This window comes from Myotis nattereri, assembly GCF_964212035.1.
Source record: "Myotis nattereri genome assembly, chromosome: 2".
NCBI lineage: Eukaryota > Metazoa > Chordata > Mammalia > Chiroptera > Vespertilionidae > Myotis > Myotis nattereri.
Window position 1 is genome coordinate 103,060,725 of NC_138076.1, and position 23,412 is coordinate 103,084,136.

General features: G+C 39.9%; 1 protein-coding gene across 1 annotated transcript in view; it reads right to left on the reverse strand.

Moving 5' to 3' along the window:
• SUPT20H (SPT20 homolog, SAGA complex component) overlaps window positions 1-23,412 on the reverse strand; it is a 50,595-nt gene that overhangs the window by 17,192 nt on the left and 9,991 nt on the right. Inside the window, exons 6-16 of the mRNA XM_081083479.1 lie at window positions 22,620-22,749; window positions 20,783-20,886; window positions 18,445-18,561; window positions 18,275-18,328; window positions 13,490-13,629; window positions 11,619-11,772; window positions 11,465-11,521; window positions 7,093-7,164; window positions 2,452-2,600; window positions 1,067-1,093; window positions 474-506 (exon numbers count right to left, since the gene is read on the reverse strand). Coding sequence (XP_080939605.1) covers window positions 474-506; window positions 1,067-1,093; window positions 2,452-2,600; window positions 7,093-7,164; window positions 11,465-11,521; window positions 11,619-11,772; window positions 13,490-13,629; window positions 18,275-18,328; window positions 18,445-18,561; window positions 20,783-20,886; window positions 22,620-22,749 — 1,037 coding nt within the window. The remainder of the gene's footprint in view (window positions 1-473; window positions 507-1,066; window positions 1,094-2,451; window positions 2,601-7,092; window positions 7,165-11,464; window positions 11,522-11,618; window positions 11,773-13,489; window positions 13,630-18,274; window positions 18,329-18,444; window positions 18,562-20,782; window positions 20,887-22,619; window positions 22,750-23,412) is intronic.

Genomic DNA, 23,412 nt, shown 5'->3' on the forward strand with positions numbered 1-23,412 from the left:
TGCATCAAGTTAACACAAAAATTAAAATTTGACAGTTTACCTTTTTGTTAAAAGTACTCTTTTAATCTTTTCAATTACAAGCTAATGCTCAAAATCTTTTGCACTTAAATTAGCAATCTTAAAATATATTTTCAGTATCTTATTTCAAATACAGAAATTGCATGGGTTATTTTTTATCAATAAGCAGTCAAAAAATTACCCCCTTCACTTAACATTCTGATTAAAGTGCTACATAGAAAGCATCTTCCTTACCTACAATAGATATGTCTACATTTTTTTATTTAAACTAAAGCTCTATTTTAAACATTATTCTTTTAGTTGTTACTTCCCTAATTCTATTTTTTTAAATGCTACTAAAACCTATGGCATAACTAAAATCAAACTTCTGATTCCTAATGAAGTACTCTTTATCCTCTAAGAGGGAAGATTTTCATATCTATCTAGATCAAAAATAAAGAAGCTAGTATTTTTACCGTTCAGCATCAGTCTTGGATCCTATAATGAACCTAAAATATTTAAAGAAAGAAAAGTATTAGATAAGAGTTCTCTTAGGAAGCACTGCGATTACTTTTGAAGGCTTCCATATTTTACTGACAGTAACTTAATAAATTAAAATCCACCAAGATATGAAACAAATTTAAAATAAATATATAGCAAAATTTGGCATTGCAAAATAAATAATATTGTGAATAATTTGGCTGGTTTAATTTAAGGAGGATTTATTTTGCCACAAAACTTAAGTATCAAAATATAATCTGGGCTGAAAGTTACCAAGTGCTATACAACCCTACAAGTGTCTGTTCTACAACAAAATTCACTGAACTGTGTGCAAGGCCTTCTTTTCACTTTAACCTATAGCAGCTCTTCAGCTATAGTCCCAGCTGATTATTGCAACCAATGGTTTTAGAAGTCATCAGTCTACATAGCAGGAACACAATATATTTTAGACAAGGAAGATAGTTTACTGGCAACTCAGAAAAAAATGTCTTTGCTACGTCTTTAAAGAGTTTGACATTTATGTGTTTTCTTAACAGATTTTAATAGTGAGTTTATTTTTTTTAATTACCAATTTGAATGATCTTCTGTGGAGGAGCTGAAATACAAAATGTAAAAAAAAAAACAAACAAACAAACAAAAAAACCTGGTTAATGCAGCTCAAACTTTAACTTCATAGTTATTAAATCAAATAATTTATGAATATGGAGAATGGCTGAAAGATAATAAACCATACAGCATTTTTGCAGCAACTTCCTAATATAAAGGCAAAAAAATTTTATTTTCTTCTTGCCAAATCTAATTGGGTAGCTTTCTTAACTAATTTTTAAAAATAAGAATGTATGTTATTCCCTTGTGTTTAAAAAAAGTTCATAAATTGCCCTGACCGGTTTGGCTAAGTGGATAGAGCGTCGGCCTTCGGACTGAGGGTTCCCGGGTTCGATTCGGGTCAAGGGCATGTGCCTTGGTTGTGGGCACGTCCCCGGTGGGGAGCGTGCAGGAGGCGGCTGATAGATGTTTCTCTCTCATTGATGTTTCTAGCGCTCTATCCCTCTCCCTTCCTCTCTGTAAAAAATCAAAAAAAAAAAAAAAGTTTATGAATTGATTTAAAATGACCAATATATATCTTTAAGGGGAAGATTTATACAAATAAAGGTAATAAAAATATCGGATCCTTCTAAATTAGTATACAATAGAAACTGCTAATGTAAAAAAAATTAGCAGAGAACTCCTGACCGCTACTGTTTCCTCCCATCGACTTTTACTTAGAGCAGTGGTTCTCAACCTTCCTAATGCCGTGACCCTTTAATACAGTTCCTCATGTTATGGTGAACCCCAACCATAAAATTATTTTTGTTGCTACTTCATAACTGTAATTTTGCTACTGTTATGAATCGTAATGTAAATATCTGATATGCAGGATGTATTTTCAATTGTTACAAATTGAACATAATTAAAGCATAGTGATTAATCACAAAAACAATATGTAATTATATATGTGTTTTCCGATGGTCTTAGGCAATCCCTGTGAAAGGGTCATTCGACCCCCAAAGGGGTCGCGACCCACAGGTTGAAAACTGCTGAGTTAAATATTTGTGAGGTTATTCTTTAAAATCCATCTTTCTGCTGTAGTTTCAATTAGTATTTTGTGTACATAAAGACTTTATAAACAATTCAACACAGATCTGGTCCCTGCTTTTTTCTCCTTTTTGTTATTTCTTATTTTCAAAACATTATCAACTTGATTAAAACAGAAAACTAATAAAAACAAAACTAAATACTGGTACCTTATACTAAATATATGTAGTTCATAAATTTAGGCAGCCAAATCTAATTAATGTATTTAAGTAACAAATGAATCCCCAAGGGAGTTTTATTCATTAATGGTTTATCAGTAGTTGCTAAATGAATTCTGATGATTGTTTTTGTTAATTACATGTATTTAACAGAACTCACTGGGATGGAGAAATCTGGCTGTCAATCTCTTCATCTTTACATGGCTGAATTTTACCATAGTAAAGTGGATCACCAAGTGACTGCAAAATGGTCAGCTTTGTTTTCTGATTACCAGCTTCACATTCAAATACATAATCATCTTTGACATCCTGAAAAAAGATAGAGCATCCCATTATGAACAAAAGGGGGCTATGGAGACATCCAGTAAAGATGGTGGCACAGGCAAACGTGGTACTCCCCGCCTCCTACAACCACATTGAAATTTACAACTAACACACACAACAACCATCATTCAGAACCACCTGAAATCTAGCTGAATGAAAGTCCTACAGCTAGGGAATTAAAGAAGAAGCACATCAAGTCTGGTAGGAGGGGCGGAATTGTGGACCTGCTGGTCCCACACCCATGTGTGGCAGTTTAAAATTAGGAGGGATATGTTAGCCATGGAGGTTTCCCTGAGGAATACAGGGTCGCTGGACCACATCAGGCCCCCCAGCCTAGGGTTCCAGAGCTGGGAAAAGAAGTCCCCATAACTTCTTGCTGTAAAAACGAGCAGGGAGTGTGGTTGAGTGACATGAAGGCGGCGGGAGTCCCAGGCAGTTCCTCTTATAGGGCCCACGCACAGACTTACTTGGTCTCACTCCCTCTGAGCTCCAGTGCTGGAGCTGCAGTTTGAAAGGAACCTGGGACAATTGGGGAGGAACTAACTTGTCTGGAATCAAGGCAAGAGCTGGAGGGGTAGCTTTCTCCCAGACAGAAGTGCTGCCAGAGGCCAGTGTTTCTGTGCTGAGCTCCCCCTATCATAGAGCTGACAGGCTGGGCCATATCTGAATCTCCTTCAACATGGCTTACACTTCTCACCCACCCTGGTGATCCCCGAGACACCCTCCCTACTTGCAGATTCATCCAAGCCATTTCCAGTGGCTTTTCCATATAACTGGCCTCTCCTGCCTCTTCTTTGGATTTTCCTAAAATCTCTCAAACAAGTAGCAGCTGACATCAGCGTTCCAGGTACTTCTCAGTAAGGGGTCCCAGGCCCTGCATTCGCCACAGCCCGCCTTGGTTCACAGCTTGGCCTCTCCTGGGCACCTCCAAACTCAACATAAATAGCAGCCATCTACAGACTGCTTTGTAGCTCATACTGGGTAGCCCCAGGTAGGGCACAGGCAGAGGCTGACTTTGCACCTCCTGGAAGGGCCCAGAGGCAGTGCAACTGGTGATCAACTTCGACTACACGAGATTACAAACCTACCACTTTCATAAGTGACACTGAAAGGGTGGACACAGTGAACACCAAAGCCCCACTGAACCAAGTCCAGTTCCATAGGGTTGGCTCCTGCACAGCATCCCTTCAACTATAGTCCCAGCTGATTACCACAACCAATTGGCATGGAGGTCAATCCCTCCCAACGATACCAATACAAATCAAGGCTCACCTATCTTATGACAGTGCACATAGTTCATACAGGGGTGCTGCTGGGGTGCCCAGCTCAGGAAACTGGTGAGGCTGAGCCACTGGGCCCTAGAAGATACTTACCAAGTCTAGGAGACATAGCAGATCTACCTAATACATAGAAACAAACACAGGGAAGCAGCCAAAATGCAGAGACAAATATGTCACAAATGAAAGAAATCTCCAGAAAAAGAACTAAAGGAAATGGAAGCAAAAAACTAATAGATACAGAGTTCAAAACAATGGTTATAATGATACTCAAGGAACTTAATGAGAACTTTAAGAAACTTAATGAGATCAACAACATAAAAAAGGACCAGAGAGAAATGCAGCATACACTAACTGAAATAAAGAATAATTTACAGGCCTTCAACAGTAGAGGAGAGGATGCTGAGTCAAATCAATAATTTGGAATATAAGGAAGCAAAAAAACACCCAATTAGAACAGCAAAATGAAAAATCCAAAAATATGAACATAGTGTAAGGAGCCTCTGGGACAACTTCAAGGGTACCAACATTCACATCATGGGGGCACCAGAAGGAGAAGAGAGGGATCAAGATAACCTATTTGAAAAAATAATGACAGAAAATTCCCCTATCTGGTGATAGAAATAGACATATAAGTCCAGGAAGCACAGAGAGTCCCAAACAGATGAACCAAAGAAGCCTACATCAAGGCACATCACAATTAAAATGCAAAACATGAAAGACAAAGAGAGATTCTTAAAAGCAGCAAGAGAAAAGCAGTTAGTTACCTACCAAGGGAGCACCTGTAAGACTGTCAGCTGGTTTCTCAACAGAAACTTTTCAGGCCAGAAGGGAGTGACAAGAAATATTCAAAATGATGAAAAGAAAGGACCAATATTACTCCACCCAGCAAAGCTATCATTTAGAATTAAAAGTCAGATAAAGAGCTTCCCAGATAAGGAAAAGCTAAAGAAGTTCATCACCATCAAATCAGTATCATATGAAATGAAGAAGAAGAGGAGGAAGAGGAGGAGGAAGAAGAGGAAGAGGAGAGGAAGAAGAAGAAGAAGAAGAAGAAGAAGAAGAAGAAGAAGAAGAAGAAGAAGAAGAAAGAAGGAAGAAGAAAGAAAGGAGGAGGAGGAGGAGGAAAGAAAAAAGAAAGGAAAAGAAGGAAGAAGGAAGAAGAAGAAGAAAGAAGAAAAAAGAAGAAGGTGAAGAAAAGGAAGAGAAAGAAGAGGAGGAGGAAGAGGAGGAAGAAGGAAGGAAGAAGAAGGAGGAGAAGAGGAGGAGGAGGAGGAGGAGGAGGAGGAGTGAGGAAGGAAGGAAGGAAGGAAGGAAAGAAGGAAGGAAGGAAGGAAGGAAGGAAGGAAGGAAGGAAGGAAGGAAGGAAGAAAGAAAGAAAGAAAGAAAGAAAGAAAGAAAGAAAGAAAGAAAGAAAGAAAGAAAGAAAGAGAAGGAGAAGGAGAAGAAGAAGGGAAGGAAGGAAGGAGGGAAGGAGAGAGAAGAAGGAAGAAGAAGGAGAAGAAGGAGGAGGAGGAGGAGAAAATATGATCAGTAAAATCGCAATAAATGCATATCTATCAACAGTTGAATCTAAAAATCAAAATAAATGAACAAGGAATCTAATGAAAATAGAACCAGATGCATGGAAACATGGAACGGACTGAGGAATCTCAGAGGGAAGTGGGTAGTAGAGCCAGGAAGAGACTGACTAAAGAATTTATATGCATATACGCTTTACCTATGGACACACAATAAGGTGATGAAGGCTTGGGGTTAGATGGAAACTGGGTAGAGGGGGGCAATGGGGAGATAAAAAGGAAGACATCTATAATACTCTCAAAAATAAAGATTTTTGGGTTTTTTAAAGAAAAATCTCAAGATATCAGCTGATATCAGGAAAAGCGCACAAGAAAATTCAACATCTGTTCATGATTTCTAAAAACCACTGGGAAAATAGAAATAGAAGGAAACTTTCTCAAGAAAGAGCATCTACAAAAGTATAAAATAAAGAAATCTATGGCTAACATACTTAATGGTTAAAGACTGGCCCTGGCCAGGTATCTCAGTTGGTTAGAGCATCTTCCTGATACACTAAGGTTGTGAGTTGGATCCCAGGTCAGGGCACATGTGAGAATCAACCAATGAGTGCAAAAATTAAGTGGAACAACAAATCAATGTTTCTCTCTCTCTCTCCCCACCCCTTCCTCTCTCACTGAAAACAACAACAAATCAATAAATAAAAGTTTTTAAAAAGGGGGGGACTATCTGGCAGACCTGACAAACTCAATAAGTGAAGGTAACCACATGGAATGTTCTGATCATAAAAACTCCTAACTGATTATGTTATAATGAAAGTCAGGTCCTAGCACCTATTTATGATAAATTAGTCTTTTACCTTATCCATTGTTTTTGCACGTCTAAGATAACATACTTAAAATGTCAGAATGATCTCTTCCCCAAACCTCCAGAGATAAACACCCAAGGCCTGGGGTAAAACAACCCCATCATTCCTATCTTTCACCTGCATACCTCTGTAAACCATGTTATATTCGATGTTAACTATCCTGCAGCCACCAGTGGAAAAAAAAAAAATTACCACTCTTTTACTTTTTATCCAATTCAAGAGATTTCCCTGCTTTACCATCTCCTGCTTCCTTAATTTACCACCAATGACTTTCATGTAACCTTCCTTCTTGTCTTTCCCTTTGATTAAAACATATAAAGTAAGCTATAAAACTTATTCTTTAGGGTATTCTCTCAATCTTTTGAGATTTTGCTTCTGGATCTGGCCTTTAGCTTTGGCTCAGATAAACTCTTTAAACCGTTCTTTCCTAGACTCCAGACAAACACCTCTAGTAGACACAATCAGAATTAACAAAAATCAGACATAAATGACATACTAACAGATTTGGCAATAGGAAGACATTTCACTTCCACATTTACTTTATTTAATAAATTATGCCCATTTCTCCCGTTATTATTACAAATAGGGAAACTTACATAGAATACTTCCTTAGGAAACATACTTAAAATAACTTACTACTTACTAATTTGAAGCAAAACAAATCAGAACCATCAATATGCAACCAAAGCAAAAGTAAAAATGCAGTTATGCATTAAAATTAAAATTACCTTTTAAACTGGAAGCCACACTTTGTTTAAAAAATTCAGATCCCAGATTAGGAACATTAGAAATGAAGACTATAATGGTTACTTACATGGGCTGGCCAGACTGTTGGTTGTGAGTCATCAGATTTGATAGACTTTTCCACTTTAGCATATTTCTCCACCTAAGCAATCAAATCAAGAGATACGAGATATAATGAAATCAGTATTAAGACCAAAGAGAAGAATCTAAGTAACAATACAATATACTTTTTAGCACAAGAATTCTTGAGTCACTAATATCACTGACTACCATCTTAAGTAGTTTAAAACTTTCCTGATATATTCAATTACACCAGGGGTCCTCAAACTTTTTAAACAGGGAGCCAATTCACTGTCCCTCAGACCATTGGAGGGCCGGACTACAGTTTAAAAAAAATTATGAACAAATTCCTATGCACACTGCACATACCTTATTTTGAAGTAAAAAAACAAAACGGGAACAAATACAATATTTGTATTTGCATGTGGCCCGAGGGACGTAGTTTGAGGACCCCTGAATTACACTAACTGGTTTTTAAAATAAAACAAAATTAGAATCAAATTATTTGCCATTAAACAAACACAATAAATACAGTACTTTCTTAGAGAGTGCCTCTTCTTTTTATTCCATAAATTGTATCACATTTGTCCTTTAGGAAAATCAGAATGTCTGAGAGGTGATTAGGATCAGCATCTTTCCCATTGGTTGGATTTTTAATGAAACAGGAGCTAGCATGTAACAGTGGGGACAAAACTGGAAGGGAACTAGGGAAGTTACATTAAACTTGATCAAATCTATATGAACCTTTCCCAGTTTTTAGTCAACTTGGGCCATATATATTGTATATTTCCTACTAATCTGTGCAAGTCAAATGCTCTCATATTTCTGATAACCATGACCTTGTTTATGTTTTTTTTTAATCCTCACCTGAGGATATTTTTCCATTGATTTTTAGAGAGAGTGGAAGAGAGAGGGAAAGACAGAGAGAAATATCGATGTGAGAGAAACACATCAATCGGTTGCCTCCTGCACACTCCCTAAAGAGGGCCCAGGCTGGGGAGCAGCCTGCAACTGAGGTACATGCCCCTGACCAGAATCAAACCCAAGACCCTTTACTCCAACACTCTATCCACTGAGTCAAACCAGCACAGGGGTCGGCAAACTCATTAGTCAACAGAGCCAAATATCAACAGTACAATGATTGAAATTTCTTTTGAGAGCCAAATTTTTTAAACTTAAACTATATAGGTAGATACATTGTCATTAACTTAATTAGGGTGCTCCTAAGGCTTAGGAAGAGCCACACTCAAGGAGCCAAAGATTTGCATGTGGCTCGCGACCCGCAGTTTGCCGACCACTGGCTAAGGCTAACTATGAACTTAAGAGTAACTTAGACTCACCTGGGTAACTGGTAAAAATTGGGATTTCCATGTCCCTAGCCTGGAGATCTGATTCAGTAAGTAGGTATGAAGTGAAGCTTGAAATCTATGTTTAACTGGTATCCTGGACGATTTCATTTAATTAAGCCAGATTGAGAAACTGTGTATTAGGGCTTTGTTACTCAAAGTGTGGTTTGTGGACCTCAGTACAACACAACCTAAGAGCTTGTCAGCACTGCAGCATTTCAGGCCCGAGCCCAAGCTTGCTAAATTGGAATCTGTAAGCAATCCAGGTGATTCGTATATACATTAAAGTTTGGTAAGCACTGCTTTAGATATCCAGCCTGCCCTCTAAATCTATATTTCACCCTTTGGTAGTTACACTAAATATCTCTTTCACAGGCTGCGTTCCTAGAGGAGTACATAAATTACCAAAAGATAATGTGGCTTACTCTGAGTTACATATTCAGTCTACTTTTAATGATTTTGGCTTTGTGCTTTCCACAATTTTTTTTTAAATCATCCTAATAAAAGAGAAACATGGTAATTGGCATACGACCGCTACCCTTCCCATTGGCTAATCAGGGCGATATGCAAATTAATTGCCAGCCAAGATGGCGGCCGGCAGCCAGGCAGCTTAAACTGAACATGAGGCTTGCTTGCTTCAGTGACGGAGGACTGCAACGTCACCGCCTGCCATGCCGGCCTCTGAGCTTGCAGTTTAAAAAACAGTGTAACAAATATAGCGGCTAAACAAAACCCCAGAAACCAGCTTTCAGAGAGCTGGGATCTCAGAGCTGGAGTTGATACAGAGTTTCGATTATAGAACCAAAACAAACCAGATACCTGTTTTCAGCAGCTGAGACCTCAGAGCTGGAGCCAAGCCTCAGAGCTAAAGCTGGCCCAGAATAAAAAAAAAGAAAAAGAAAAAAAGGAGCGGTTGGGAGCTTCAGTCACCCGCCAGACTGAAAACAGCCCTCAGCCCCTCACCCAGATTGGCCAGGCACCCCAGTGGGGACCCCCACCCTGAAGGGTGTGTGACCAGCTGCAAACAGCCATCATCCCCTCATCCAGGATGGCCAGGCACCCCAGTGGGGACCCCCACCCTGATCCAGGACACCCGTCAGGGCAAACCAGCTGGCCCCCACCATGCATCAGGCCTCTATTCTATATAGTAAAAGGTAATATGCCTCCCAGCACCGGGATCAGCGGAGCTGAGAGGCCTCCCGGCACCGGGATCAGCGTGAAAGGGGGCAGCGCCCAAACCCCCTGATCGCCCTGTGGCTGTGTGTGTGACAGAGGGCGGGGCCACAACCTCCCTATCGGCCCTGCTCTGTTCGTGATAGGGGAAGGCGCCCCAACCCCCTGATCGGCCCTGCTCTGTGCCTGATAGGGGGGAGCTCCCCAACCCCCTGATCACCCTGCAGCTCTGTGTGTGACAGGGTGCGGCGCCCCAACCTCCCCACCCCACGGGCCCTGCTCTGTGTGTGACGGGGTAGAGCCATAACCTCCCCATCGGCCCTGCCCTGAGTGTGACAGTGGCGGCGCCCCAACCCCCTGATCCGCCCTGCTCTGTGTGTGACAGGGGGCGGTGCGCCAACTCCCCTATTGGCCCTACTCTGTGACAGGGCGGAGCTCCTCAACCCCCTGATGGGCCCTGCTCTGTGTGTGACAGGGGGGAGCTCCCCAACCCCCTGATCGGCCCTGCTCTGTACGTGACAGGGTGCAGCGCCCCAACCCCCTGATTGGCCCTGCTCTGTGCGTGACAGAGGGTGGCGGCACAACCTCCCCATCGACCCTGCCTTGAGTGTGACGGGGCAGTGCCCCAACCTCCCCATCGGCCCTACCCTGAGCGTGACTGAGGGTGGCATCGCAACCTCCCAATCCGCCCTGCTCTGTGCATGACAGGGGGCGGCGCCCCAACTCCCCAATCGGCCCTGCTCTGAGCCCAACCAGGGGCTGCACCTAGGGATTGGGCCTGCCCTCTGCCACCCGGGAGCAGGCCTAAGCCAGCAGGTCATTATCTCCCGAGGGGTCCCAGACTGCGAGAGGGCACAGGCTGGGCTGAGGTACCCCCCTCTCTCCCCCGAGTGCACAAATTTTTGTGCACCGGGCCTATAGTCCTATATAATAAAAGGCTAATATGCAAATCGACCAGTTGCTATGACGTGCACTGACCACCAGGAGACACTCAACTCAGGAGCTGCCCCCTGGTGGTCAGTGTGTTCCCACAGGGGAGAACTGCTCAGCCAGAAGCCGGGCTCACGGCTGGTGAGCGCAGCGGCAGTGGCAGGAGGTTCTCCTGCCTCCATGGCAGCACTAAGGATGTCTGACTTCTGGTTTAGGCCCGCTCCCCATGGAGTCGGACATCCCCTGAGGGCTCCCGGACTGCAAGAGGGCACAGGCCGGGCTGAGGGATCTTCCAAGTGCACGAATTTCATGCACCAGGCCTCTAGTAGATAATAAGAATAGTACATGTGTTAGCTTGGAAAGAATGCAGAAGAACAAACATCTGTTAAAATAACTAACCAATTATAAAAAGTTGAGTAAATAATAAAAAATCCAGGAGAAAGGAATAGGAAAATAAAATAACTAGAGACATCAGAAGATCCCTTTCCTGTCTTTGATCATGCATATTATAGACCACCAAAGAATACCACCCAAGGTTCCTCATCTTGGCCACTGCTCTAATATTGTTAATTTTTAAATTTACCCAGTTTGAGGAAGAAGCATTGCTAGAAAATTATGATAAAATATTAAAAACAAAAAGAGGCATTTTATGCATATTATATAATATGTATCAACTTTTCCCATGATTTAAAATTCTTTGGTTATTATTCCTGCTCTAAACACAGACCTATATTAAGGAGTTACAGTCTTATTACACAAGTAAATGTAAAAGAAGAATATACCTTCTAAAACTGAGCAGCTTGTTTAAAGAACAATTCATTATTTTGTTTTTTAAAAAAAAGTAAGATTCTTTGTTTGCCCAAAGTATAAGCTACTATTAATTAAACTTAGGAACCTTATATAAAAATAAGTGAAATTCATGAATCAACTTACATCCACTTCAGAAGGTACAGTCAAGTTACAGGGACTCCTTTTCCACATATCTACACACTGAAAAATTAAAAACAGTATAAAGATTCTGAAAATTCAAAATAAGGCAAGGCTTTTGGCATAACAATAAGCTTCATTTTAAAAATATACTACTTACATTTCCTGCTTTAGAAATTTTGAGGTCATAATGCTGACCTACTTTTCTTTCCTTTCTTTTTTGTAAGAAATCAAGTAACTTTAGCTGAGGAGGTGGACAATGAGACAGATCCTGCTGTCGATTCAGAGAGGACCTGGAATACCTCTTGAAACACCTGAAATATTAAGAGATTTGAAATAAACTAAGCTAATAAAAGAAATTCAGAATAAATATGGGTTTAAATAAGTAAGCATTAAATATGTAATTAAATCACAAGTATCTGTAGAATACCACCACTTGCCAAGCATGGTCCTAGGCACCAGTGAAATAAAAATGAACAAGACAAACAAAATTCCTGCAACCATGGAGCTGACAGTCCAGTGTGGAAGATAGACATTCAGGTATAAACAGGTAAAATCATTTCAGATAGCAATAAGCAGTAGCAGAAAAACAGGATATTGAAGTAAGAGACAAGAAAGGCAATATTAGAGAAGGAAAAGACTGAAGAAATGAAATGTGACGGGAGACATGAATGACAAGGAACCAGCTATACAAAATTAGGATATTAGTATTTGAAGTAGAAAGAATTTTAAAAGGTGCTGAGATAGAAACAAACTTATTTTGTTTTAAAAGCAGAAAAGATAGGTGCATCAGGGTCCACATAGGAGATGAGGTCAGAGAACAAGGCCTTACAGATCAATGATAATGTGTTTAGATTTAGTACGAGTGATGGAATGCTTTTAGGTAAATTTAGACAAGTGGTAGCATGATCTGCTTTGATGTTTTAAGATTACTCTGGCTTGCTTACATAACGAATAGACCAGAAGGGATCAGAGGTGAAAGCAGGAAAATCAATCAGGAAAGAGCTTATTATAGAAGCTATGATGATTATGGTGGCCTGGACCAACGTAATGGCATTGGGCATGAAGAGATGTGGACAAGAATACAAGGAGACTCTTTAGGGCTTCTGACAGATCCAATATAGCTTTATTTCATTATTTCTAAAGACATATCATTTCCTCAGCATATCTTATTTCAATAATAAGTCAATGATTTAGAAAATGCATAGGTGTTTTAAGCTCCTTCAAATTTGGTGAAGATCCAAAATGGGCAACTCAAACAGTTATGTAAAGAGAACTTAATGATGAACCAATTATAACTGCAGTCCAAATTTATATGCATTAGTTTTATTAAGAAGAAATAAAACATTTAAAGATAAATTACCATGTTATAAAAAAGCATTTAGTTATAAACTGACTTCTAAAACTGTATTTTTCTATATCTCAAAATAAATTTTTTATCGTTTCTTTAAAAGTAATATTAACAAAATTTAAACTGGTTACTAGAGATTAGGAAGTAAAAAAAAAGTAATTATTTCTGTTCATAAATGTCTTTATCGTTTTGGTGAATAGACTCTAAACTTATAGAGATTTTGTTCTTCAAAAGAATACAGCCTCACCAGCATGGTTCAGTGCCTGAACATCGACATTATGAACCAGGAGGTCGTGGTTCGATTCCCAGTAAGGGCACACTGCCTGGGTTGCAGGCTCAATCCCCAGTGGGAGGTGTGCAGGAGGCAGCAGATCAATGATTCTCTCTCATCATTGATGTGTCTATCTCTCTCCCCCTCTCCCTTCCTCTCTGAAATAAATATAATCAATAAAAATATATTTTAAAAAAATACAAAGAATGCATCACTTCAATACAAAACCAAAAGTATTAAGAAACTTATAATACACAAAGAAAGTAATACAAAGCAATTAAAAATCCTATTTAAAAAACAAATACACAGCACTTACATACTTTGAGAGGGATAAGGTACCAGAAATAGCAAAATTTAGGGCTACTTATTTAGGCACATCTTTTGGTTTACTTTCCAAAAAGGTAATTACCGTTTCATTGGGTGTGTGTTCATCTTCTGCTTGTTATAGAGCAATCTATTTGCAGTACATGTTACAGCTATAGAAGGATCTAGACACAGTGGTTCAGTTGTAGCTAGGATCAGTTGGCTCTCAAGCAAAAGTTTGTCTTCCTGAAATGTGTAAGAGCACATGTCAGTACCAAACTTAAGATTTTCAAATCAAACATATCACTTAATCTAGAATATATTCCTCTGAGCTCTGCTAAGGATTACAGAAAATATATTATTTCAAGTTCTAATTCAGTGGGTAAACTTCAGGAACTTGACATCATAATGAAACTACTAATAGAAATTCAGTAATCAGTACAGTATACAAAGTGGTCAAATTGTAAGGATGCTTTTCCTTAATCCAGCAAATATTTACTGAACACCTACTATGTGTTAGGCGTTGTTCTAGGAGTGGGGGATAAAGTAGTGAACAAAACAGTTAAAATCCTCTTCTACAAAGCTTATAGGGTGATCAAGATGGGATCAGAGCATTTGTAATAACTAGGAAGTAATAGACCCAATTATATACTCAGCCTCATTTCATTATAAAAAAACTAGAGGCCCAGTGCACAAATTCGTGCACGGGTGAGGTCCGGCCAGCCCACCCTAATGGGGGCTCATTGGGGCCAGGCTGGCTGAGGGGAGGGGTCGTGGGTGGTTGGCCAGCTGGCAATGCCCCCAATTAGGGTTGGGGGAGCCGATTGGGGGTGGGGCCAGCTGGGGGTGGGGCCACGGGAAGTTGGGGGGCGGCAATTGGCCACCATATTGCACATCATAGCAACTGGTTGTTCTGGTCATTCCACTGTTCCAGTCGCTTGGCGTGTGTGTGTATGTATGTGTGTGTGTGTGTGTGTGTGTGTGTGTGTGTATATATATATATATATATATATATATATATATATATATATATATATACACACACATACACAGACACACACATATATATATTAGAGGCCCAGTGAACAAAAATTTGTGAACTTGGGGGGGGTCCCTCAGCCCGGCCTGTGCCCTCTCATAGTCTGGGACCCCTCGGGAGATAATGACCTGCTGGCTTAGGCCTGCTCCCGGGTGACAGAGGGCAGGCCCAATCCCTAGGTGCAGCCCCTGGTCGGGCTCAGAGCAGGGCTGATTGGGGAGTTGGGGCGCCGCCCCCTGTCATGCACAGAGCAGGGTGGATTGGGAGGTTGGAATGCCACCTCAGTCAGGCTCAGGGTAGGGCCGATTGGGGGGTTGGGGCACCGCCCCGTCACACTCAAGGCAGGGTGGATGGGGAGGTTGTGGCGCCACCCTGTCACGCACAGAGCAGGGCCAATCAGGGGGTTGGGGCGCTGCCCCCTGTCACTCACAGAGCAGGGCCCATCAGGGGGGTTGGGGCTCCGTACACTGTCACACACAGAGCAGGGCAGATCAGGGGGTTGGGGCGCCGCACCCTGTCACACTCAGGGCAGGGCTGATGGGGAGGTTATGGCTCTACCCCATCACACACAGAGCAGGGCCCGTGGGGGGCGGTTGGGGCGCTGCCCTCTATCACCCTAAGAGCAGGGCCGATCAGGGGGATGGGGCGGTGCCACTATCACACTCAGGGCAGGGCCGATCAGGGGCTTGGGGAGCTCCCCCCTATCAGGCACAGAGCAGGGCCGATCAGGGGGTTGGGGCGCCTTCCTCTGTCACGAACAGAGCACGGCGGATAGAGAGGTTGTGGCCCCACCCCGTCACACACAGAGCCGCAGGGTGATCAGGGGGTTTGGGTGCTGCCCCGTCACGCTGCTCCAGGGGCCAGGAGGCCTCTCGGCTCCGCTGATCCCGGTGCTGGGAGGCATATTACCCTTTTACTATATAGGATAGAGGCCTGGTGCACAGGTGGGGGCTGGCTGGTTTGGCCTGAAGGGTGTCCTGGATCAGGGTGGGGGTCCCGCTTGGGTGCCTGGCCAGCCTGGATGAGGCGATGATGGCTGTTTGCATCTGGTCACACCCCCTTCATGGTGGGGGTCCCCACTGGGGTGCTGGCCAGTCTGGGTGAGGGGCTGAGGGCCATTTTCAGTCTGGTGGGTGACTGAAGCTCCCAACCGCTCCTTTTTTCCTTTTTTTTTTATTCTTGGATTTATGGCTGTCACTGGAGCTGAGAGCCGGCTTTAGCTGTGCGACCTCACTGCTGAAAGCAGGTTTCTGGCTTTGTTTACTTTCTGTATTTGAAACTTTGTTGCGACTCCAGCTCTGAGATCCTGGCTGACTGAAAACAGGTTTCTGGGGTTTTGTTTAGCTTCTATATTTGTAACAATGTTTCTTAACAGCTCAAAGCCCAGCAGCGACAGGCGGAGAATGTTGGAGTCCTCCGTCACTGAAGCAAGCAAGCCTCCTGTTCGTGTCAGTAGCCTGGCTGCTGGCCGCCATCTTGGCTGGCAGTTAATTTGCATATTGCCCTGATCAGCCAATGGGAAGGGTAGCGGACGTACGGCTAATTACCATGTTTCTCTTTTATTAGATAGGATATATATACATATATATATATATATATGCATATGTATATGTATATGTATGTGTGTATGTGTATATATATATATATTTATAGACGAGTGGTCCGGTACACAAAATTCATGCATGGGGTTGGGGGTGTCCTTCAGCCCAGCCTGCACTCTCTCCTATTTGGGACCCCTCAGGGGCTGTCCGATTGGCCAGCCCTCTCGCAATCTGAGACCACTGGCTCCCAATCGCTCACCTGCCTGCCTGCTTGATTGCCCTAATCACTCTGCCTGCCAGCCAGCTCGCCCCCAACTGCCGCCCTCCCGCCAACATGCTCACCCCCAACTGGTCCCCCTTGCTGGTCTGCTCGCCCCCAACTGCCCTCCCCTCCTGGCCTGATCACCCCTAACCGTCTCTGCCTCGGCCCTGCCACCATGGCTTTGTCCGGAAGGTCTCCCAGTCTAATTAGCATATTACCCTTTTATTAGTATAGATGACTACACTAATACTATGTAAACCCTACATACATAATTCCAAAGAGTATATAGGATGTACCAACACCCAATTTTATTTAACTACTTGCCCCTCTAAATTTTTTTGTTTTTGTTTTGCTGGAATAATTTAAAATACATCTCTGACACTATTATTTCACCTGAAAACACTTCAGCGTGCACTGTTAACTGATAAGGGCTACTAATATCCAGTCTACAAAATTCCCATTATCTCAAAAATGTATTTTTAATTGGTTTGTTTGAATTGGAACTCAAATAAGACCTACACATTGTATTTTAGTTTTTCTCTCTTAAACATCTTTCTTTTATTCTGTAATGATAACATTTTTTTTCTAACATAACTGATTTGTTGGATTTGACCACTTCCTTCCCCATGATACCATTTTTAACTGAATCTCGCTGGTTGCTTCATCTTGCCATTAATTTCTTTTATTCCCTAAATTCTCTATAACTGTTAGATGTAGAGGAGAGACTTAATTCAGGTTCTATATTTTTAGACAAGAGTTCATTGGTATTATTGTGTACCTTTTCAGGCATCACACCAGGACATACACAATGATTATCCTACTTTTAGACCAGTGGGTTTAGTCAGATCACTCCATTATAAAAATTCCTATTAACCTATAATCTAATGGTTTTTTTCAAATCTGAAAATTTCAGCTGTCTAAATTCATTATTTAATTAAGATAGCCAAGTGATGATATTTTCAAGTCTATCATTTCTTTTGTAGCTATTAGCTGAAATTGTTCTAAAGAAGAATTACCTTTAGTTACTATTGGGCTATCTAATGTATAAATCCTACAGAAAAACAGAATAAATACTATAGTTTGTCGATTTATTTATCAATTTTCAGTGTAAGAAACTAATGCCCTTACAACCTTCAGTGGTACCCAACGAGTTTTTTTTGAATATTCTTTTAATGTTTTTAATGTTTTGTTTTAAACAGAAAGATTATAGTCCGAAAGTATAACACAACACTTGATAGTTATTGATAAACTGAATCTTACTTTATAATATTTTCATAGATTAAATAATTCTAATTATTGATATTTTCTTTGGTTTAGTAACTATTTCTCTCTATAGCAGCAGAGAAATAAGTGAACATTCCTGTGAGTGGGCCTTTCAGATATATTGAGCCAGCACTGGAGGGGTACTGGCTATTCTCAGGAGCAAGAGTATCCCACTATGAATGGTAAAGACAGACTAAGCCTGTTTTAGAATCCTAGATGATAGAAAATCAGTATCTATTTATAACCACTGTACAAACAAAACATCTTTCTTTTCTTTGAGAGGGGTTTAAAAAACTAAGTTTCACATTGGGCAGATAAAGTCAACCTGACCCTATTTCACCATGTCCTAAAGCAAATGGGATTAAACTGTTTTAGTTCCTTGAGGTATTACTACACATACAGAGACCCTTAACTTCTAAAGCTTATAAAGAAATCCCAAACTTGCCCTGACTGGTTTGGCTCAGTGGATAGCGCATCGGACTGAGGGGTCCCGGGTTCGATTCTGGTCAAGGGCATGTACCTTGGTTGCGGGTACATCCCCAGTGGGAGGTGTGCAGGAGGTGGCTGATCGATGTTTCTCTCTCATCGATGTTTCTAACTCTCTATCTCTCTCCCTTCCTCTCTGTAGAAAATCAATAAAATATATTTAAAAAAAAAAAAAAAGAAATCCCAAACTTTACACATGAATAAAATTATGAGCAGAAAGTATCCTTCGCTTAACTTAATGATAAGTGTCGTTTTATCCTCTATTTTGCCTGTATGGGATTTAAAAACAACACAACTAACCTGGGTCCATTTATGGTTATCACTTGTTATTGAATGTACATCACAGATTAAAGTCTAGAACAAATAAAAAATTTAAAAACACATTAATGTATAGGCATACAAACATATGAAGACATTTAATAAAAATTTTTCAAATAAATTCTAAATAATACTTCTTAAACATGCCTTACCTGCATTGTTGGACGTAAGAGAATGTGCTTACTTTGGTAACCTGGAGATTTCATATTGCTGGACTGCCTGTAGTCACGTATTTCTGCTATGACACATCCACAATGAAAAATATTAACCTGTTTTAAGTGAAAATACTTGAGTAAATGTCCTTTTTCAAAAGCCTAAATAAGTGGGTTTATATTGAATGTTTCTGATTCTTTACACTCTCATGCAGTGTTTCTGTTCCCTAACATACTCCTAAACAGCTTTTCTTGGAGGGTTTACCACTACATACATAAACCCTTTAAAAGGAACTATTTCCTGTTCATTACTCTGACCCAAGAAGCAATTTAAAATGATTTCTAGTTATAGACTGACTTTTGGTATTTGTATTTATATTACAGATCATTGAAATTGCTGTTAATTGGCTCAGTTATACTTTGCTCATTTTTTCAGTATTGTCCATCAACCCTGTTAGAGTTTCAGCTTAGAGATAAAATTGCTATTATTTGCTAAAATTTCCAGCGGTCTTTATTAATAAAAGGAAGAAAGCAAACTATAAATTAAAATAATATTCTGTTAAAAATAGTTTCCTAGTCCTTTTTCTAAGTCCAAAGAGCCTTTATGGCTTAAATCTTTCTAATTATCACTTGTCAATCACTCACAGTATTGTTTTTTCTCCCATTCAGATTTTAAGTGGGAACTGGGCCTCCATGCTATCTGTTATGCTTTTTAACAAATATTTATTGAGTTACTACAATATGAACTATGTACCAGGCACTATCCAAAAAGCTTCACAGATACAGTGGTGAGACAACACTTGTTCTCAGTGTGGGAAGACAGGTAATAAACATGTAAAAAAATAAAATAATTTTAGACAGTGATGAATACTACAAAGGAAATAAAACAGGAAGGGGCTAATTTAGATTGTTTGCCGAGATAAACACCTCTCTGAAGAAGTGATGTTTCAGCAGAGATCTGAATCGCAACAATGCCAGGTATGTGGAATAGATCACTCCAGACAGAAAGAATAGCAGATCAATAAGCTTGGTGTTTTAGTTTGGAAAAAAGGCACACATGACTGGAGTGTAATGAGTAGAAATGAGAATCAGAATGTGAAGAAGGCGGCAGGGGTTTTGTGCATTGAGAGGACACTACAGAACTTCAAGCAGGGACCTCTTTTTGTTTTTGTTTTGTAAGCTTAATCTCTGGAAAATTTATTTCTCGGGTTCTAATATGAAAGCAGGAAGTTTAGCAAAGTAACTACAGCAGGTCATAACCATATATTTTCAAGATACAGTTGATATTTGCATATTGAGCTAGGTGTAAAAGGTAAGAGTAGGGTAACCCTTTAAAGATTCAAAATACTGGCAACAAAACTGGTTTAGGAGGTAAAATAAAAAGTTGTGTTTTGTCATGTTAAGTTAAAGAGCTTATTACATATCCTAGTAAATATGTGTTTGGAATGGTAACTGTGAGAGAGATAAGCAAGAAATTAAATGTCATTTTAAATTTCATAAAGCTGGTTGAAATCAACCATGGAGAGAGTGTTACTAAAGAATACAGTGCCTAGGAATGAACCCAAAATCAAACATATTTATGGGTGGAAGAGTTAACAGCAAAGATGACTGAAGCATTACAGAGAAAAGAGGACAACCACAAATGTGATGTCTCAGAAGCCAAAAGAAAGTTATTTCAAGAGGGAAGTAGTCATCTGCACTGAGTTTTGCAAAGAGACCAATTCAGATGCAAACAGAAAAGGATTTTTCAAGTTAAGAGATAATACTAATATGCCCGTATTTTTTTTTTAACTAAAAGAGAGAGAACAGATGATAGAAGAGAGGGAGCAAGGTCATAGTAGCAAGCCACTGAAAAGGAGGAGGATCCAGAAAAAAAAAAGGAGGAGATGCCTTAGGAGCAGCTTACTTCATCCATTTCAATAGGAAGGCAGGCAGAAAGTGGGGACAGAGATGTGGAGATGCTGGTAAACTAGTGCTAGGAAGAAAACATCTCCTAGCACTCATCTGATGGCTTCCTTTTCCTCAGTAAAGAACAGAATATGGCTGGGGTGAAGCCAAGAGAATAAGTGGTTTCTTCCATAATTTATTTATTGAAGTTAAAGGGAGATTTCCTGGGGATGAGCTAATTTTCATAGCAATTATAAAAGAATCAACTAAATCTACACATTTCAGTGTAGCCTAAAGGATACATAAGCCACAATAAACCAATTTTCATATTGTTTCTGATAATGTTTCATTTCATGTCCTAAGCACTGTTGAGAATACAAATAAATATCCTTTATTATAAAACAATATAGTTGACAAATCTAAGGACATGTTTAAAAGAAAAAATTTGCACCTGAGATTTTTCTAGGAGATCAACCAAGATAGGAGGCAATTCTTCTGCATCCAAGTATTCAAGCAATTCCCCTTCTTCATAAGGCAGTCGAATGGTCTCAGAATCTTAATTTAAAAAAAAAAGTTTCTGAAAAGTATGAGGCTGGGTGCATAATTTAAATGAGTTTTCTAAAAAAGAAATCCAAAGAGAATAAAGCCAAAAGGCTCTCCTAAAGGCCTTCTTTCTGCATGTCTTATAAAAGAATCACTTTACATATTGCTAAAAGACTTGAATTTTAGATTAGGGTGCCTGGCCAGTATGGCTCAGTGGTTAAGCATTGAACAAAAACCAAGAGGTCACCAGTTGGATTCCCTGCCAGGTTGCTGGCTCCATTCCCAGTGCAGGTGTGCAGGAAGCAGCCAATTGATGTTTCTATCTCTCTATCCTTCTCCCTTCCTCTCTCTCTAAAATCAGTAAAAACATAGTTTAAAAGAAAAAAGAATTTTAGATCAGAAAGGAGAAAACCACCTAGCATAACATCTAGCATGGGAAAACATCTAGCATAACAATCAAAATACAAATTATGACCAGCAGTACAATAATTAGAATATGACAAAATTCCAATGTCTAATAACTGAAAAGTCATTGAAGACTGCTTAATCTAATCTGGAAATCAGTGATAATTTGGTACCTAATGTGAAAAATGGTCATTACAGAACAAAATTCTCTTGGTGTAACATTTTACAATTATCAACACTTAACCAGGTGAGTTCCTTGTAGAACTCATAATATCACCATACCAAAATTTGTGATGGCCCTTTAATGAAATCTAAGATTATATATATTTTAAAACTCTATTTTCATATTCACACTAAAATAAAATGTTAACATATGTAAATTACTCAAAAGGCAATAAGTCTGCCTAATTTTTAAAGTTTCAGATTCAGTATATTCAAACTGTAGAAGAAAAACATAACTTAAAACACCTTATGCTATCTTAAAATATTAACAGCAATTGAATGAAAGGGTTTTGACATTTTTAAATTACATCTTTTACAATTTAACTACAATGACCTGTCTCAATCAGAACAATCCTCAAACACGGAACAGACCGTCCAACCTCAGAGGGAAGGCAGGGGGAGGGAAGGGGTAAGAGATCAACTAAAGGACTTGCATGCATGCATACTAGCATAACCAATGTACCTGGACACTGGGGTAGCGGGGGCTTGTCCTGGGGGATGGGAGTGGCCGGGGAGGGGTCGATGGGGGGGTGGGGGGGAGACATATATAATACTTTGAACAATAAAATACAATTAAAAAATAGGGGAAAAAAAACACTTTTCAGTGGCTTCCACTGCACCAAGAATAAAATCTGAAGTTCTCCCCGCCCCCCCCCGCCAAAAAAACACTCCTCAAATGCATATTTCAGGAAGGTTAATCATATTAGAGATAATTTCTAATATTCTAACAAAATATAGAGGAAAAGTTGGGATCAAAGTCTTCTTTCATCATGTCATCACTGATCTGAAGGACAGACCATTTACCAGGTTAAGAAAATCCTTCTAAAGGACAGCACATCTGCCCAGGTGGCATGGCTCAGCGGTTGAACATCAACCTATGAACCAGGAGGTCACAGTTCAATTCCAGGTGAGGGTACATGCCCAGGTTCCAGGATTGATCCCCAGTAAGGGGCGTGCAGGAAGCAGCCCATTGATGATTCTCTCTTATTGATGTTTCTATCTCTCCCTCTCCCTTTCTCTTCCTCTCTGAAATAAATAAAAATATATTAAAAGAAAAAGACAGCACATTCTGCCAGGCAGAGGGACTTTTGTGGCTGCTGCCCTCTGGAGGTTCTTACCTGATCCATTTTTCCCCCTGAGCATCAAAGAATATCCCTCATTTCCTGGGTACAGGTTGACCACTAAGCATGACAATGTCTCTTGCATGACAAGCTTCTCTAACAAGTTCACATTTCTTCTTAATTTCTGCTTTAAAAATAAGCAGAGCTCATGAAAATAATCCAGCATAATCTTACCAAAAAATACTATGATTTAACAAAAGCAGACCTGAATTAATCTCTTAGAGCTCATTCCACAATATGATGCTGAATACATAGGGAAGAGTCACAAACACTATAGTTGCCAAGTACATAACATCTATGTAAACTTAATTTTCTATTGCTGTTTTGTGCAAATTAATTTATATCACAAAGAAAAAAACAGTGATCTATAAAACAAAAAAAGTGAAATAATTCTATATAAACAAATGAAGAACTTGGGGCATTCTCTTTGGTTGTACTGTTACAGGAGCACATTTCTTAAATATTTTATGACCTAAATTAGATTTATACAAGTTCAACAGCTCAAATTTATTGAATGTTAAACTAAAAAATACCTAATTGTTAAGAGGAAGTGGGCAATTAAAGCAATTTTCTGTAAATTCAATTTAACTACTCCTTAGAAACCACTTTGTTAGAGAGAAATCCATCAGAGTCCTAGCCACCTAGCTCAGTTGGTTAGAAAATTGTCCCAATACACTAAGGTTGCAGGTTTGATCCTGGTTAGGGCACATACAAGAATTAACCGATGAATGCACAAATAAGTGGAACAACAAATCAATGTTTCTCTCTCTCTCTCTCTCCCTTCTTCTCT